The sequence below is a fragment of the Tupaia chinensis genome, unplaced genomic scaffold, assembly GCF_000334495.1.
Source record: "Tupaia chinensis unplaced genomic scaffold, TupChi_1.0 Scaffold149686_1, whole genome shotgun sequence".
Lineage (NCBI taxonomy): Eukaryota > Metazoa > Chordata > Mammalia > Scandentia > Tupaiidae > Tupaia > Tupaia belangeri.
The window spans coordinates 622514-637771 of NW_006209531.1; the positions used below are offsets into that span (position 1 = coordinate 622514).

At 52.0% G+C, this 15258-nt stretch overlaps 1 protein-coding gene and 1 pseudogene across 1 annotated transcript in view; both read right to left on the reverse strand.

Moving 5' to 3' along the window:
- Positions 1–3915: 3915 nt before the first annotated feature.
- The window catches only part of GALNT16 (polypeptide N-acetylgalactosaminyltransferase 16), a 111609-nt gene continuing 100266 nt past the window's right edge, over positions 3916–15258 (reverse strand). Inside the window, exons 13-15 of the mRNA XM_027769469.1 lie at positions 9689–9830; positions 8614–8739; positions 3916–4366 (exon numbers count right to left, since the gene is read on the reverse strand). Of these exons, the coding sequence (XP_027625270.1) occupies positions 4229–4366; positions 8614–8739; positions 9689–9830 (406 nt within the window). The 3' untranslated portion in view covers positions 3916–4228. The remainder of the gene's footprint in view (positions 4367–8613; positions 8740–9688; positions 9831–15258) is intronic.
- Positions 13224–13871, reverse strand: LOC102499644 (peptidyl-prolyl cis-trans isomerase FKBP3 pseudogene; annotated as a pseudogene).

Consider the following 15258-nt stretch of genomic DNA (forward strand, 5'->3'; position numbering starts at 1 on the left):
TCCATCTCTCTCTGTTTCTCTCTTCCCCCTGTCTCTCTCTCTCCCTCTCTGGTCAAATTAAAATAAATTTTAAAAAAATTAAATAAGTCTTAATAAAAGGAGGGGACAGATAGTTTGCAATCATCAAATAAATCAGTCTTCAGAAAAATCCTTCAGGGCTATGAGTCCGTCCCTTTACAGGTCAGGAAGCCTAGGCTGGGAGAGGAAATAATTTATTCAAGATGACATGGCCAGCCAGTGGCAGAGTGGGGATGGACTCCACGGGGTTCTTGGAGTCCCTGCGCCTAGTGAACTCTGGGTTGCACTTCACAGGGCTGAATTTACTAAGATAAGAGGAGAGGGCCGTCCTCCGTCCTCTGTCCTCCATCCTCGGAGCCTCAGCCCCGCAGGGCTACTCAGAGAGCCCAGGCCCTGGGCTGGCTCCATCTGCAGGTTTTTGCCAGCTTCCAGGCCTCGGCGTCAAGTGCCTGGCAGTGAGGACCTTTAATCACAAGAGAAGCTGCCTGGGCTTCTCCTCCTTCTGGAGGAAGAGTGACTCAGACCATCGCAGGGGACACGCAAATACCAAACACACTGCGACACTGTCAGAAAGAAACTGCACTTTATGAGCTCTGGCCTCTCCTTTCCAGATTCCCTTTCCTCCTCTGGTAGAAGAGGGCCACACCCATCCAGTGCTGGCTGACATCCCCCTCAGGCCTGGGGTGCTGGAGTTCTTGGAGGACCTTAATGTGGTCCGGGTTATGTCTCCCACCGGAGAATAGGGAGCAGCCTCCAGTGGGCCAGGGGTGAGAGCTCTGTGAAGACTGAAGGCAGGCTGGGGCTGGGGCTCCCTGCTGGATACCGGGAGGCTGGCATCAGAGCAGCCCCTCACGTAGACCTCCAGCCGGGTTATATAAAGTCCATTGTTAATGGCCAGCCTGGGGACTTTGGCCATTCCTCCAGGGGCTGACCCACGGTTAACAGCCTGACTCCCAGAGAAAAGGAGGGCAAGAAAGAAAATGAGCTTCTCCAGAGGTAGGTTTGGAGAGTGAGGGAGGAAGCCTGACTCAGAAGAAGTCAGCACTGAGCCCTTCTAGACGGAAGTGAACTAGATGGGAAGTGGAAAGTTGGTCCCGTCTGGGCAGGAGGGAGGCCTGAGAAGGCAGAGGGCAGTGGGCTGTGCTCCCTCAGAGGCTGGGTAGGCGGGCAGGCAGATGGATGGGTGGTGATAGTAGCCAGGGTCTTCTGCAGTGCCTGGCCTCCTAAGCCCAGACCTAGCTGGACGCTGGAGCCAAGTTGTGCATGCTGCAGCCAGTCAGGGCTCTGCTGTGGCTTCTCAGGTCTGGGGGTCAGAAGTTCTGGGGACTCCTGGATTCGTAGCCCGGACCAGGTGGGGTGGGAGCAGACATGGCCGCCTCAGGAACAGTGAGTGGTACACTGGCTTGCCCACGGCAGTTCATATGCATTGAAGCAGCGTTTATTTTTACCTGGGTAGGTTCAGCTTCTGATCACAGGAATGGTGGGGGTTTTCCATTGGTTTCCATGGAAACGTTAGGCAGAGCATCTGCTACCCAATCAAGGAAGGCGAGGCTGGTAGAACTGTTCCTGGGATTGTTTTGCTGATTTTACCCAGGAAGGGCGTCCTGCCTGACTTTTGACCACGGCCTTCTGGTGTGGTAGAGGCCACTCAGAGGGGGCAGGGCTAGCTCCTGAGGAAGGAGAGGAGTTTGGGATGGCTGTATTCCTCAGGAGAAGCCCTTTGATTTCCATGACTAAGCCCCAAGTAGGTCCCACAATGAGGCAAGAGCCCGGCTCAGCCTGGCCAAGCGGGTTCCTGGGTTCTGGTCCCAGGCCCGCCCTAGCAGTGGGTTCCCCTAGAGCAGTGCAGGAGTTCTAGGGGGAGCACAGGGTATGCAGGCTGAGGAGCAAGGTGCAGGAGAGGGTCAGACCTGAGCACAATGGAGACCCCAACTTCCCCTGTAAGGCAAGGGAGAGGTGTGGAGGGCTTGCTCTGGAGGAAGAAAGGAAAGCACTGGTGCACATGAACATGTAAGAAGTGGTTTTATTCCAGGTGTGTGTTCCATAAAGACGAGGTCCTCAAGGACAACTAGTGGCACATGCTTTGGTTAAGAAGAGGAAAAGCAAAACGAATAGGGCTGAGTCCCCACATAGGGCCACTGACAAGTGCAGGTCCTGGTCTGGCCCTCTCAGAGGCCCTCTGAGTAGCAGTCCTCCTACATTCAACAAGAGAAGTCCATGCCCTGTCCCCCCGAGGTCCGTGTCTGAGCATGGCCCAGGCCTTCTAGCCCATCCTTTAAGGAGAGGCCTCCATTCTTGCCCCAGTTCTGTCCTAAGCTGTGGCAGGAGGCTTCTCAGTTGAACAGGATCAGGGGCCCGCAGGTGTCTGTTGGTGGATAAAAACATCACGACGGAGGATAGGGGGATGTGGACAAGGGACCCCATACTGGTGAGTCCAGGGGTACACATGTCCAGGCACAGGAGTTCTGCTGAGAAGACGCTGATGAGAGCCAGGAGGTGAGAGGACATTGCTGGAGGACCTGCAACGTGGGTGCTGCCAGCCACAAACATGGCTCCTGACCCCGAGGGCCGCATGGAGGGAACAGGGCCATGGCAGTTTGGGCACCGCAGGGAGGAGATTGGGGGATGGCAGTCCAGGTGGATGGTAGCTCCAATCCAGAGCAGAGGTTCAGACCCTTTGGGGATCAGGGACTACTGTAAGCAGTTGGGGAAATCCATGGACCCTCTCCTCAGGAAATACATATATGCACACACATGCAATATCTGGGGGACAATTTTTGGAGATTCCTCCACCCTGTAGAATCCAAGATCTCCCTATGGGTGTGTGGATCCCTGGTCTGTGAAAGACTGGGGGCTCTTGAAATAGGTGTGTCTACCCCAGACTGGTTGGCTTTGGCAAGGAGGCCCCAGAGGTCCTGGTACCAAGAGTCTTGTACCCGAGACCACACTGTCTGAACACAGGGTTGGTAGAAGTCGTTCCCACCAGGGCCATAGGGTAGGCATGGTGGATGGGTCCTCAGGGGCTGTGAGAATAGACCTGGGAGTCTGTTCAAAGAGGAGCCTCAGCCAGCTTCCCAGCCCACTGCAATGGGGCCCTTCCAGGGAATCCCTGCAGTGGCACATACGGACGAGGTCGAGCCTGGACAACGTAACCCTAATGACTTAGGGTTATCCAGAAAGGAGGCCCCAGTTTTACCACTGCCCTGACCTGGGATGTTGTATTTACAGAGGCAACAGCCTTTGAGAAAGCAGGAGTCAAAAACTAGACAAGGATGAGGCTGCTCAGTGGTGCCTGGTGGCTGCCTGTCATCCCAGTGAGTGTGGGCAGGGGAGAAAGGGCCCTCGCAGGTCACTAAGGCCCGAGGGAGAGGTCTCAGCCTGACACTCCATGGTCAAACAGGAGAGTCTATTTAATAAACTATGCTCCAGGTCCGCCCCTATAGACCCTCTGCAGCATCTGCTAAGAATGTGGGTACCCATGGGCTCAGGAGGCACAGTGTTGGACCCAGGCCGTGGGCTTGCGAAGTGTGGGAGGGAACATGGCCTGGGAAGAGATCCACCTTCGGTGCTGTGCTGCTCTTCTATCCATGCTCTTCTGCAAAGGACCCTTCCTTGGCCTCCAAGGTCCCATCCCTTCTATACCCAAGCAAGCACCCCAGACATGGCCTCTCTCAGACAAGACACTGAGCTTCTCACCACCTTCCTGGTCTGTATCAGCCCTTGCAGGCTTACCCTCTTCTCTCTTCCCGGCCTTCAGCCTCTCCATCCATGCTGCCCACTCTCTCTGCTCATGCCTGTACCTCCAGGCAGACCCCATGACCCAACCTGGCCTCTGTGTAGGCATCTGTCCTTGCCTCCCCAAGCAACAGGGAAGGGGGGCCCACACACCACTGTCTGGGCCTCGAGAAGGGCCAAGGGAGAGGACAAAGGGCCAGAGGCACCTGCCCAGTCTCTGCCCAGCAACAGTCCAGCACCCTGACCATCTCCTCTCCCGGGGCACGGCCAGGATGGCACAGAGGGCATCAGAGCATGCTCCCCCACACCCTCCCTGGAACAAGCTTTGGAGAAATATGTGTCATGGCGGGGGTGTTTGCTGATGAGCCCAGCAGAAATGTGAGGAGATGGACACGGCCCGCTTCACACTCTCCCACCCTAACCCCTTCCAGTCCCAAAGTCTCATGCAAAAGGTACAGGAGCCCCAGGGCTACCGTCATGTGTGCGGCAGCAGCTGCCACTGCTGGGTCTGGGCATCGGCCTGACACTTGCTGGTCACCAGCTGGGCAGGTTTTGTCTCCAGGCAGAGGCCGCTGACTGAGTGCTGGATGAAAGTTCCTTTTCTCCTCCATTTCTGGGAGAAAGGGAGGAGGGAGGTGAGAAAGTGAACTTTAAAAGCAACAATAATGTTTATACTTGCACCACATGTATGGAGGTGACCCTGTGCATACCCAGGACACATCCTCCTCATTCAAAACAGACTATGTGTCCCTTATATGACAGGCTGTTGCCACTCGGCCCCACACACAAGCTTTAAGCCCCATCCATCCCAAGGGAGCTCTTGTTTTTGTAGTTTGCATGAAGTTACTTGTCTAGATCAGACGAGGTAAAGAAGACTATGGGCTGAATTTGACCCGGAGTGTATTTTGTTTAACCTGCACAGTGTCTGCCTATTTATGCAGGTAGCATAATGGCTATGTCGCTGGATTCCCACGTAGTCAACCACAGTTCGAGTCCTGGACCCAGTGGCTTAAACTCATGCCGGACGCGTGTGTGTGCATGCCCAAGATCTCGAGAGGAGAATGGAGGAGAAGGGATTGCGGCGTGGCCATCCCCCCTGAGGGGTGATTTCTCGCTTTCTGTCTCTCTGTCTCTCTCTGTCTTTCCGGCGAGCGCACGCGCCCTATAGCAAAAACCTCTCCAGGAAAAAAAAATGTGGATTAGTTGCCACATACAAACCTGTATTTCTAGCTTCTTTGTAGACATCGGGCCCCATTTCTCATGGGGCATCAGTTTGCTGTGGCTGAGATTGCTCTCTGCTGTAGATGGGCTCTTGTTCCCGAGTTGCCATAGTCCCTACCTGGTCCCAACTTTTCTCCTGTTGGGGTTCCCCACTGGCTCCCTGTAGGCACTTGAGTTTGTAAGTCCTGGCCCAAGAGAAGGTGCAGACAAGGTTTCCTCTTCCTGCTGTCCTCAGCCTCTAACGGGGCCTGTAACCATGAAGCTGGTTACCTACACTTCCAGAGGGAACTGGCTGCCATCTTTGTAAAGACGAAGGGTAAGGCCAGTGGGAGGCAAAGGGACTTGGGGTTCCCAATAATAGAGTCATAAAGGGGTTCCTGGGCCAGTGCCTTCACCCTGGCCTCAGAGAAGAGCTGTTTCTGTAAGCCAAGATGGAGGATGGTGTTGTGTGGGGTACTTAGGAGAGGGCTGAGAGGCTGAGACCCGGCTGTTAAAGTACAGAGAAGAATAAATAGCAAATGAGGTCTATTTTGGATTCTCTCCAATTCTCCCGTACGACCATCTCCCTTTTCTTTGTGTCCACCTTGTCCTACTTAGGAGGTACGAGAGCTCAGAGTGCTTGCAGCAGGAGGGACCATGTTCTCACTGGGGCAACTAAGGGAAGAGAAATGGGTCTTTTCCTGCTGTGGGACCATAGCTAGGGCTGCAGGGGTGTGGAGTGGGCAGGGTAGGGCATCGGCCAGAGCTGTGCACACAAGGAAGACGGTGTGGGTGGGGAGTCGCTCCCCTTAGGAGTGCAGGGCTGGAGAGGCAGGGCTGAGAACTAGCTCTCTGGGCCCACCTGGCCCTCGCAGAGAGCGTGCAAGTCAGGGGTAGAGGGAAGGGCCGTGCGCCCTAGACTGACAACACCCTACTGTTTTGTGCTCTTCTAGGCCCTGACAGGTACCTCACCTCGGCCAAGCCTCCAGCAATGCCTGGTGTGGGAGGGTGTGGCTGTCCTCCCCTGGAGGTCTTGCTGACCTTAAATGTGGGCTGTCTCAGCACCCAGCCCCTGTAACTAGGGGTGACTGCTTTCACCCCCAGGTAGACTGTAAGCTCCTAGGTGGCCAAGGACCATGTCCTTCTTTCATCCTTGTGACCAATGTGACCTGCACATTCCCAGCACAAGGTGGGCACCCAATGTAGTTTTATTTCATAATGAACGACTGAATCAATGAGTCACCAGATTTTGTTTGTTTCTATTTAGTTTTTTTAGGTTTCTATCATAGGGTGCATGCACTTGCTAGAAAGAGACAGAGAGAGACAATGAGAGGGAGAGGGAGAAATCACCCCCCCCAGGGGGGATGGACATGCCACAATCCCTTCTTCATTCTCCTCCTGGGAATTTTGGGCACATACCTGGTGCAATTTTCAAGTTGCTAGGTCTGGGACTTAAACACCAGTCGACCATGTGGGAGTTCAGCACCTTAACCACTATGCCAGCTGCTGGCCCTGAGTCACCAGTTGTTAAGATGAGTTCTCCAGTGACCAGCAGTTGGCATAATGGCTACGTCGCTGGACTCTCATGTAGTTGACCATGGTTCGAGTCCCGGACCTGGTGGCTTAAACTCACGCTGGGCATGTGTGCTTGTGTGCCCACGATCCCGAGAGGAGAATGGAGAAGGGACTGTGGCATGGCCATCGCCCCTGGGGGGTGATTTATCATTTTCAGTCTCTGTCTTGTCTGTTTTTCTGGTGAGCGCACATGCCCTATAGCAAAAACATCTAAAAAAAAATAAATAAATAAAAAAAGATGAGCTCCCCAAATTGCAGGAGTCTCACTTCCTACCAGTGCTATCAGACACAATCTCAGGGCCACAATCTCAGGGCCTCCCCGACTCTCTTGGCTACTCAGTTCTGGGCCTAGCCAGAGACACAAGATCACATCATAGTACTCTTCGTCTCTGGTCCCAGTTATTGCAGATTCCTTGTGAGGGAGGGGGAGGGAGCCCTTGTTTTCTAAGTGAGGAGACGGAGGCTCAGAGTGGTGAAGGAGATGACTGCGCTGGGACCTGCCGACTCTGTCACACTTGGTCTAATGCACAAGGGCCTGTGGGACACATGAAGCCCAGCTGGCCTTGGAAACAGGGCCAAAGGGGGAGCAAGAAGGGAGGCCAGGATTCCAGAAGGCATTGGTGGTAGGACAGTTGCTTACCCAGCCTTGGAGGGGAGGGACACAGGTATACAGAGTGCTGTCAGGGGCCTGGCATGACTGGCAGGAGCAGAATGAGTGGGACCAGGGAGATCCCGACAAGCCCTGCAGCCTAGGTTAGTGTAAAAGAGCAAATGGATGCTTCAGCCCCAGAGAAGTCTTTGAGTGGAGGCTTCTGGGAGATACTTCCCGGCACTGGCCTCCGTAAGGCAGGAGTGGGCATGGGCTCGAGGCCTTACCCTCTGAGAGGCCAGTGTTCAGGAGCTCCATGTGAAGGGGAAATTGGCTTCCTGCAGGGCAGGACAGAAGATGGCACCCTCGAGGTGGAAAGGACAGGCTGCATCTTCCTAACTAAGATGTGCTTCAGGAATATCCAGCAGGCCCGGCAAGCAGGCTGCAGCACACAGACCTCCCGATACACACGCCCTCCAGGCTGGAGGAAGAGGACCTGGCTTTCCAGCAGAACAGCAAACCGCCAGTCATCCCTAAAGAAAGAGCTGACCCAGGCAAACAGGAGAGGGGTGGGAGGAAAACCTGTGGCCAAATCAAAGATCAAGGAACCCTCCTCGCTCATAGTCCTGCCTTGCAGCCTAGCCAGACTCAGGCATGGGGAGTCGTTACCCAGGAGGGTGGGCAAGGCAGGGCTAGAACAGCGTCTGATCTTTGGGTCCCTCTCCGTAGGCAGCAGGGTAGTCCTCCCAGCCAGTACAGGAGCAGCACAGAAGGGATCTGGGTTGACTCTGGAAATCCAGCTTCCAGTTCCTCTCTGTCGCTGGCTGCTGAATATACTGGGCAAGTGATTCATCTTTCTGAGCATCAGGTCGGCCTGGCCTGTCTCTCAGGACTCATGAAGACCATGTGGGTGAGAGTGTGGGACAAATGGAAAAGGTAATGCGCTGGGAAATCACTGGGTCTCAGTTTGCCATCAGCCAGCTGAGAACTACTGACTGCTACGTGCTGAGTTAACAGTGGGCTTAGGAGTCACCCTGAGCTGTTCCGCCCCTTCCCAGCTATCGGATCAGCCCCACCCAATTCCTTAAACTCAGTGGGCCTCGGTTTACTCACCTATAACTAGGGCTAGTACTAGGGCCACTTCCCAGATGGCTGGCAGGATTCGATGAAATGAACCATGTAACACTCCTAGCATGGGCTCTCAGTAAAAGCTAACACTGATCTGAGCTGTCAGGGACTAGGGGTACAAAGGTAACAGATAAATCGTCCCTGTCCTTATGGCACTTACAGGCTGACAGGATGAACATTAAGCAGAGATAGACCTGAAAATATGAGTAAAATAATAGACTTGACCTGATGTTAAATCCCAAAGACCCTCACTCTGGAGGGCCTGAGTCTGTACTTCTCAATCTGAGGTGCCCTTGCCAGTGTCTGCCAGTCCCATGGCAGGTCCCTCAGGGCTGCCGGCCATCTATGTCCAGGGCAAGGAGTCTTACCTGCTTGCCTTCTCTTGGGTTGCACACCTGCAGTATGACCGGGGACCCGGGGGAGGACATTAACGTGGAGGTAGCAGCCAGGCACTTCCCCTGCTGCTGGATGAGATGGTCGCTGAACAGCCATGCCTACAAGACAGAGACAGCGGTGGGTGGATAAATGGGCAGGCGGGCGATAAACAAACATACCGTATGTTTTTGTAGAATTTTCTACAAATATTTGTAGATGTTAGAGGTAGGTGTATAGGTACTGACTGTAACATTCTTTTCATTTTTATATATGTTCCAGTTTTGGGTAATAAAATACTGGGGTTGGGGAGCTTCACAGCAGCTGGACAGAGGGCACTCAAAGACATACTAAGGGATCCTGGGGACTGGGGGAGAACACGGGGGAGACAGGACATGGGATAAAGGCAGCCAGGAGCAGGTCCATAATGGTATCTCTATGACCTGTTCCAGTTTTTCAGTTTTTTAAAACTTGTTTTTCTTTAATCTTGAGCGCATGTGTGTACGTGTGAGAAGAAGAAAGAGATCACCCTCTGCAGGGTCTGGTCATGCCACAATCCCTCTTCCTCCAGTGCTCCACCCTCTAGGATCTTGGGTACTCATGCACATGCCTGGCATGTTTCAAGCTGACCGGGCCAGGGATTCAGACTGTGGTCACCAGGTGGAATCCAGCTTCTCTTGAGCAGTGCACACCACTGCACCTTGAGCCTGCCTGACCCGCTGTAGTTCTGTGGTGCAGACCCCCATGTTGCAGCCATGTGCGCAGAGGAGTCTGGCTGCCCGGCTGCCTGTTGTGCAAGCTGACCACGGCTGCTTCCAGGAGAGAACTGGGGCTGTCCGGGCAGCATTTTTCTCTCCACAAAGGAAGCAAATGGTGCACAGGGGTACCTGTGTGACCGGTGGGCAGGAGACGGGAATGCGGCAGGAGCAGAGTGTGAGGGCCCTTGGGAGAGTGGGTCTATAGAGGGTGTAGAGAGGATGGGATGGAGCAGAGGGAACCCCCACCCCACTTCTAGATAAGGCCTGGCTCCCCTCCCACTCCCAGTCCAGGCTGAGGTCCTGAGTAGCTTACCTGGGCAGATGGGGGGTTTTTGGCAGACCCTCTGCAGATCCCCATTCCAAGCAGGAAGTCACCAGCTGGGCTCTGGCCCTGGGACTCTAAGCAGTTAACTCCCTGCTTCATTATGCCTGGGAGCACTTCCTTCACAGGGACACTGCGAGAAAAGGTGTGGTTAGGCTAGTCTTCTGCCCTCCCTGGGTTAACCCCTGCCCTTTGCCAGAGGGCTGTGCCCAATCAGCTCCCTGGGTACTGATTCTCAAGGAAAGAGGCACTCCGGGGTGGGCCTGGCCAGCAGGGCAGGAGCAGGAACAGCAGAGGAGCTGGGTCTCGGCCTCCAGCAGGTTCTTCCACACTGCTCTGTGAGACTCAGGGGCCACCCTGACACAGAGACGGTCCTGATGGTAGGGGGCTTGGGCCAGAAACACGGCGCTCTTAGGAGCAGAGGGAAAAAAGCCTGGGTGCTAGGTGTGGGCTCAATAACCAACCTCAAAACGGCAGGGAAGGGGTCCTTTAAAGGCACAAATATGAAAATGTGCTCAATCTCACTAACATACAATGCATACCAGAAAGTTACTCTCTCTCTCTCCCTCTCTCTCTCTCTCTCTCTCTCTCTATATATATATATATATATATATACACACACACACACACACACACATATATATATATATATATACATACATATATATATGTATATCTGTGTATTTTCATACACACATACACAGAGTGGGTAATTAACCTAAGGAGTCGGTGGCCCCATCTAATGCAGGCTTATATACCTGTGTTTTCAAGGTTGTATACATTCTTGGATTATGAATTGACAAGAACCAGCCCTTGGCACCAAAGGCCTGTCCCCAGAGATGTTTCCAGAAGAAACCCTGGGCTTGGGCAGCAAGCTCAAGGCCGTTTGCAGCTCCTTGGGAGTGACAGGGAACCAGGAGGGGCGTCTGACCACCGCCCAGTCTTAGCTGCCTCCTGGTACTTCTGTTGAAGAAGAACCTGGGCTGGGGGTGGGAGGTGGAGGATGGGGGGCATCAGAACGTTCTGACAGCCTTTGCTGTGGACGCCCCGCAGGAGCCCAACCAAACCAAGCCTTCCTTCCTGGGGGCTGGCTGGACGCCCGTAGAGACCCAGAACAGGTCTGCTCTCCGGAGCCCCTGGAAGACACAGCCTGTGCCTCCTGCAGACTGCCTTTACAAGGTCACACAGTCCTAGAAGTCAGGTTGCAAACTGCTGGCTCCCCCAGCTAAATTCAGCCCCTGGACATACTTCATCTGACCTGCCCAGTGTGGTTCTTGCTGCTTTTAGTCAGTTGGCAATATTTAAAAATCTAAAGGTACACAGAAAAATCTGAATCTGACTTTCCTTGAATATATAGAAAGATGAGGCCACACACAATCCCCAGAACTCCACATTGTCTCATTTCTACCCCGTCGACTTACAAAACTGTGAGGATTTTGGCTTGCAACACCTGCTAGGTACAAGGGGGAGGGCAGTGGGGGAACAATGGCCCCACCCTCTCTGCCCCGCCCAGGCCAATGCATTCCAGCTCCCCTCCACAGACATGAGATGCCTGCAGCGGCGGCCTGGAGAGCTGTACTCAGGGGTAATGAGCAGGGGTCCAGGGGCTGTTCAGGCTCTCCTACTCTCTTTTCCCTCTATTTCCCACTGCTTAGGGAGGTGTGCAAGCTGGTCAGCTTTCAGAGATGAGGTGGGCCCTGTCCAAGTGTAGTGCTGGCCAGTAGTGCCAGAGGCCTGCCCAGTGATGTCTCCAGAAGAAACGCTGGGCTTGGGCAGCAAGATCAAGGCCATTTGCAGTACCTGAGGGTCTTTTGTGGTAGCCTTGGCACTGCTGTCATGGCAGTCATCACCACCCCTCCTTGGCTCCCTGGCAGAGCCAAGTGTGGCTATCCTGTCTGTCAGTAGCCTTCTTTTTTTCTTTTTTAAAAATTATTATTTATTTTATTTTATTTATTTATTCATTTATTTTTTAGTTTGATCAGAGAGACAGAGGGTGAGAGTGAGAGAGAGAGGAAGTGAGAAAGCAAGCCACCAGATTCAGGACTCAAACCCTGGTCAGCCATGTAGGAGTGTCCAGCACCTTAACCACCATGCCACTTGCTGGTCCCGTCAGTAGCCTTCTTAAACCCACATCTGCTTCCCTCTCCATGGATCTCCTCCAAGCAGGGCTGCCATTAGACTTCAGGATGCCTTTGTAGAAATAGCAATAGGCGCTCATTCCTCAAGACACTTTACTCCTATCTGTCAGAAAATTGTCATAATACACTGGGTCTGTTAGAAGAGTATTTACTGCCAGTAGTGTGGTGGAATGATCAGAATAAACACACAGTGTCTACTGTGTGACTGGCATCCTCACAAACGTGTGTGCTTGCGCAATGCACAACCTGCACAACCATTCCTGACAGTCCTAATGAAATAGCAGGCTAGCAGTTCTGAGGCCAGCAGCAGAGCTGTGGCAGCGCTGCAGGCAGGCAGAGCAGAAAACCCCTTCTTTCAGCCTCCTGTCTCCCCACTGACCGTCTGCAAATATAGGCAACTCTTAAGATCCTGTTTGGAGGAAAGCTGGCATCACTCAGGCCTATAGATCTCCTTTCTAACCAACAGCTGGATTTGCTCCTGTCCCCTCACCTGGGACCTGGATAAGAATGAAGTCTGTTTTTGGTTTTGTTTTTGTTTCCTCCAGAGGGTGCATGTACTCTAGGAGAAAGAGAGAGAGAGAACATCCCCCAATGGGGCATAATCACACAGCACAATCCTTTTTCCTCCATTTCTCCACCCATCATGATTTGGGGCACACACACACATGTGCCTGGCATGCTTTTTAAGCTAATGGGACCAGGACTCAAATACTAGTTGGCCATATGAGATCCAGCCCCCTTAGCCACTGAGTTATAGGGCTGGCCCTGGGGTTTCTTTTTTATTATTTTTTTAAGAATTATTTTATTTAAATTTATGTATTTATTTATTTATTTTCCAGACAGTAAATATATTTCTTTTTTGGGGGGGAGAGAAGGTTTTTGCTATAGGACATGTGAACTATAGCAAAGACAGAGATAGACAGAAAGCAAGAAATTATCCCCCAGGAGGAATGGCCACACTGCAATCCCTTCTCTTTGGAATCTTGGGCATGCATGCACACATGCCCGGCTAGATTTAAGCCACCGAGTCCGGGACTCAAACCACGGTCAACTATGTGGGAGTCCAGCAACGTAGCCATTACGCCATCTGCTGGTTCCAACGGTAAATAAATTTCTATTGAGCCTTTTAATTTACAATATGAGGTAAAAGGAAAAACAGATCTCAATCAATATTTTACACAGCTATAGTAAAATATTTTAGACTTCAGGGATTTATCAGGGATTACATGTCTCAAAAGTTGAGATTAAGTTATGAACAAATTTTAACTCCTTGAATTTTCCAGTTGAGTCTTCCCTTACAATAGTAACAAGCTCTAAGTCATTACATAAGTTTCTTCAAGGTCGAGTTTTATTGTTGTTGATGTCTTTAGATCTGAAGAACTGCTACTTCAATCAATATCCACTAACTCCACTTCAAAAAAGAGTTTTGCATCTGGTGGAATTTTGCCATCAGGTTGTCCTTTCTTTCCAGACGCCCATTCTGGCTCCATCTCCTGTCGAGCCTTTTCTCCGTTACTCATAGTCAAACGTGTTCATCCCATCCTCTGATAACGTTGCCTGCTCCAACCTTAAAACTTAAAGGCATGGCACTTTTTTCCTTCTTTACATTTGCTTCAATATTAGTATCAAAAGCAGTCCCGTCCTGTAGTGCTCCTGTGTACCTGCAGTGAACAACAGCTCCCTTTCTGGGAAAGTTGGTTTTATCTCCTTTTTAAAGAAGGGAGTTTATGTATTTTGGCGAACCCTCATCACGAGTCTCTTCCAATTTGTTTTCTTTCACATTTTTCACTGCTCAGATACTTAGACTTGCAGTACACTTGAAATGCTTGCTTTCAGAAAGATGGTTATATGCTGTAACCAAATGGTCCTTGTTAGCTGTCTTGGCCACATTTTTAATGTTTCCTAGTAACTTATGCTCTACAAGAAGCAAATCTGAACCCTGTTCCTGCAGACACTTGATAACGTCCTTCTTGGGCAACAGCTCGCTGCCACACTTGCTCCACAGTCCATGCCCGCTGCGGAGCACTGGCCACCATCTTCCCCTGCTTATTTATTTATTTGTTTTAATTTGACCAGAAAGGGACTGAGTGAGAGAGAGAGCGAGAGAGAGAGAGGTGGGGGGAAGCGAGATAGAAAGCTGCCCGGTCTGGGACTCAAACCGCGGTTGGCCAAATGGTAGTCCAGTGCCCTTAACCAGCACATCACCTGCCGGCCCTGGGCTTGGGGTTTCTCTCTTAAAAAAAAAAAAAAAAATCATTGTTAAAAATGGCCCCAAAGTGGCAGAACAAATAGACTAAACATGTTCTTCATTTAACATAGCTGGTTCCATCCACTCTCCTGCCTGGTGAGCGTCGAGGTTTCTGATAACCTTGAAACACTTCTTCCTGGTCCTCTCGTGGGGGGTTCGGGGAGTGCAGAGGAAAGGTACATTTCCAGTCCTCCCCAGCACCCCCCACAGCCTTCCCAGCACCTGCTCCTGGGCGTGGAGTCTCAAGGCTCTACTCAAACGCTGAATGAACTCTGAGAGAATGCACAGAAATGACTGTTCTTCTTCCGTTAGTCTCCGAAAAAATACATCTGAGGGAGCACTGTCCTCTTAATCGTAGTCACCGCTGGGGTCTGCCCATACTCTAGTGGTAACCAGAGGGGGACACACGGCCAGCTGCGGTTCCTGTGCCAGCCTCAGTGGCTTAAGAAACACACCGGGCACATGTGTGAGCACACCCAAGACCCCAGCAGGGTGGAGAAATGGCAAAGACAGGGCTGGGGTATGACTGTGTCCTCAGCGGGTATTCTCTCTGCTCCTCTCTCTCTCTCCCTGTCTCTTCTGGTGAACGCACATGCCTCTGGCAATAAACCAAAGAGGAGTTACTTCCAGAAGCTGTTTGTTTATTACATTCTAATAAAGTAACATTCTTCCCTTCCCCTATCGTCCAGGGAGCGGGGGTTCTCCAGGCTGCCAACTTTCTTCCGAGGTTGTTGCCGTTGCTCGGATTGTTCTGGGATTTCTTGGAGATTGCTCCAGCAGTCAGCTTAGTCTTGTTACTCCAGGGTCACACTGTATCTGGGAGCTAGGATGACATTATCTGGGTTAATCATCTGACTATTCACTGGACTTGGCTACAACCTCGCCATGGCTCTTTCCAAATAGCAAATCTGCCCTCAAAGGACAAAAATTGTCTCCTTGGAGGATATGCATGTTCTGCAGGGTGGAGTGTTCCAGAAAGCCATGGCAGCAAGCCCAGGTGAAAGCTGGCAGCAGTAGGAAAACCTGTTCCCCAAGGTGACAGTGACAGAAGGGAGAATGCTAAGTTCAGACATTATGGAGGCTATTGACTGTACAGTTCATTCAGTCAAAAATAGTTCTCGAGGGCCAGCAGGTGACGTGGAGGTTAAGGCATCCCACCCCCCCGCACTCCCCAC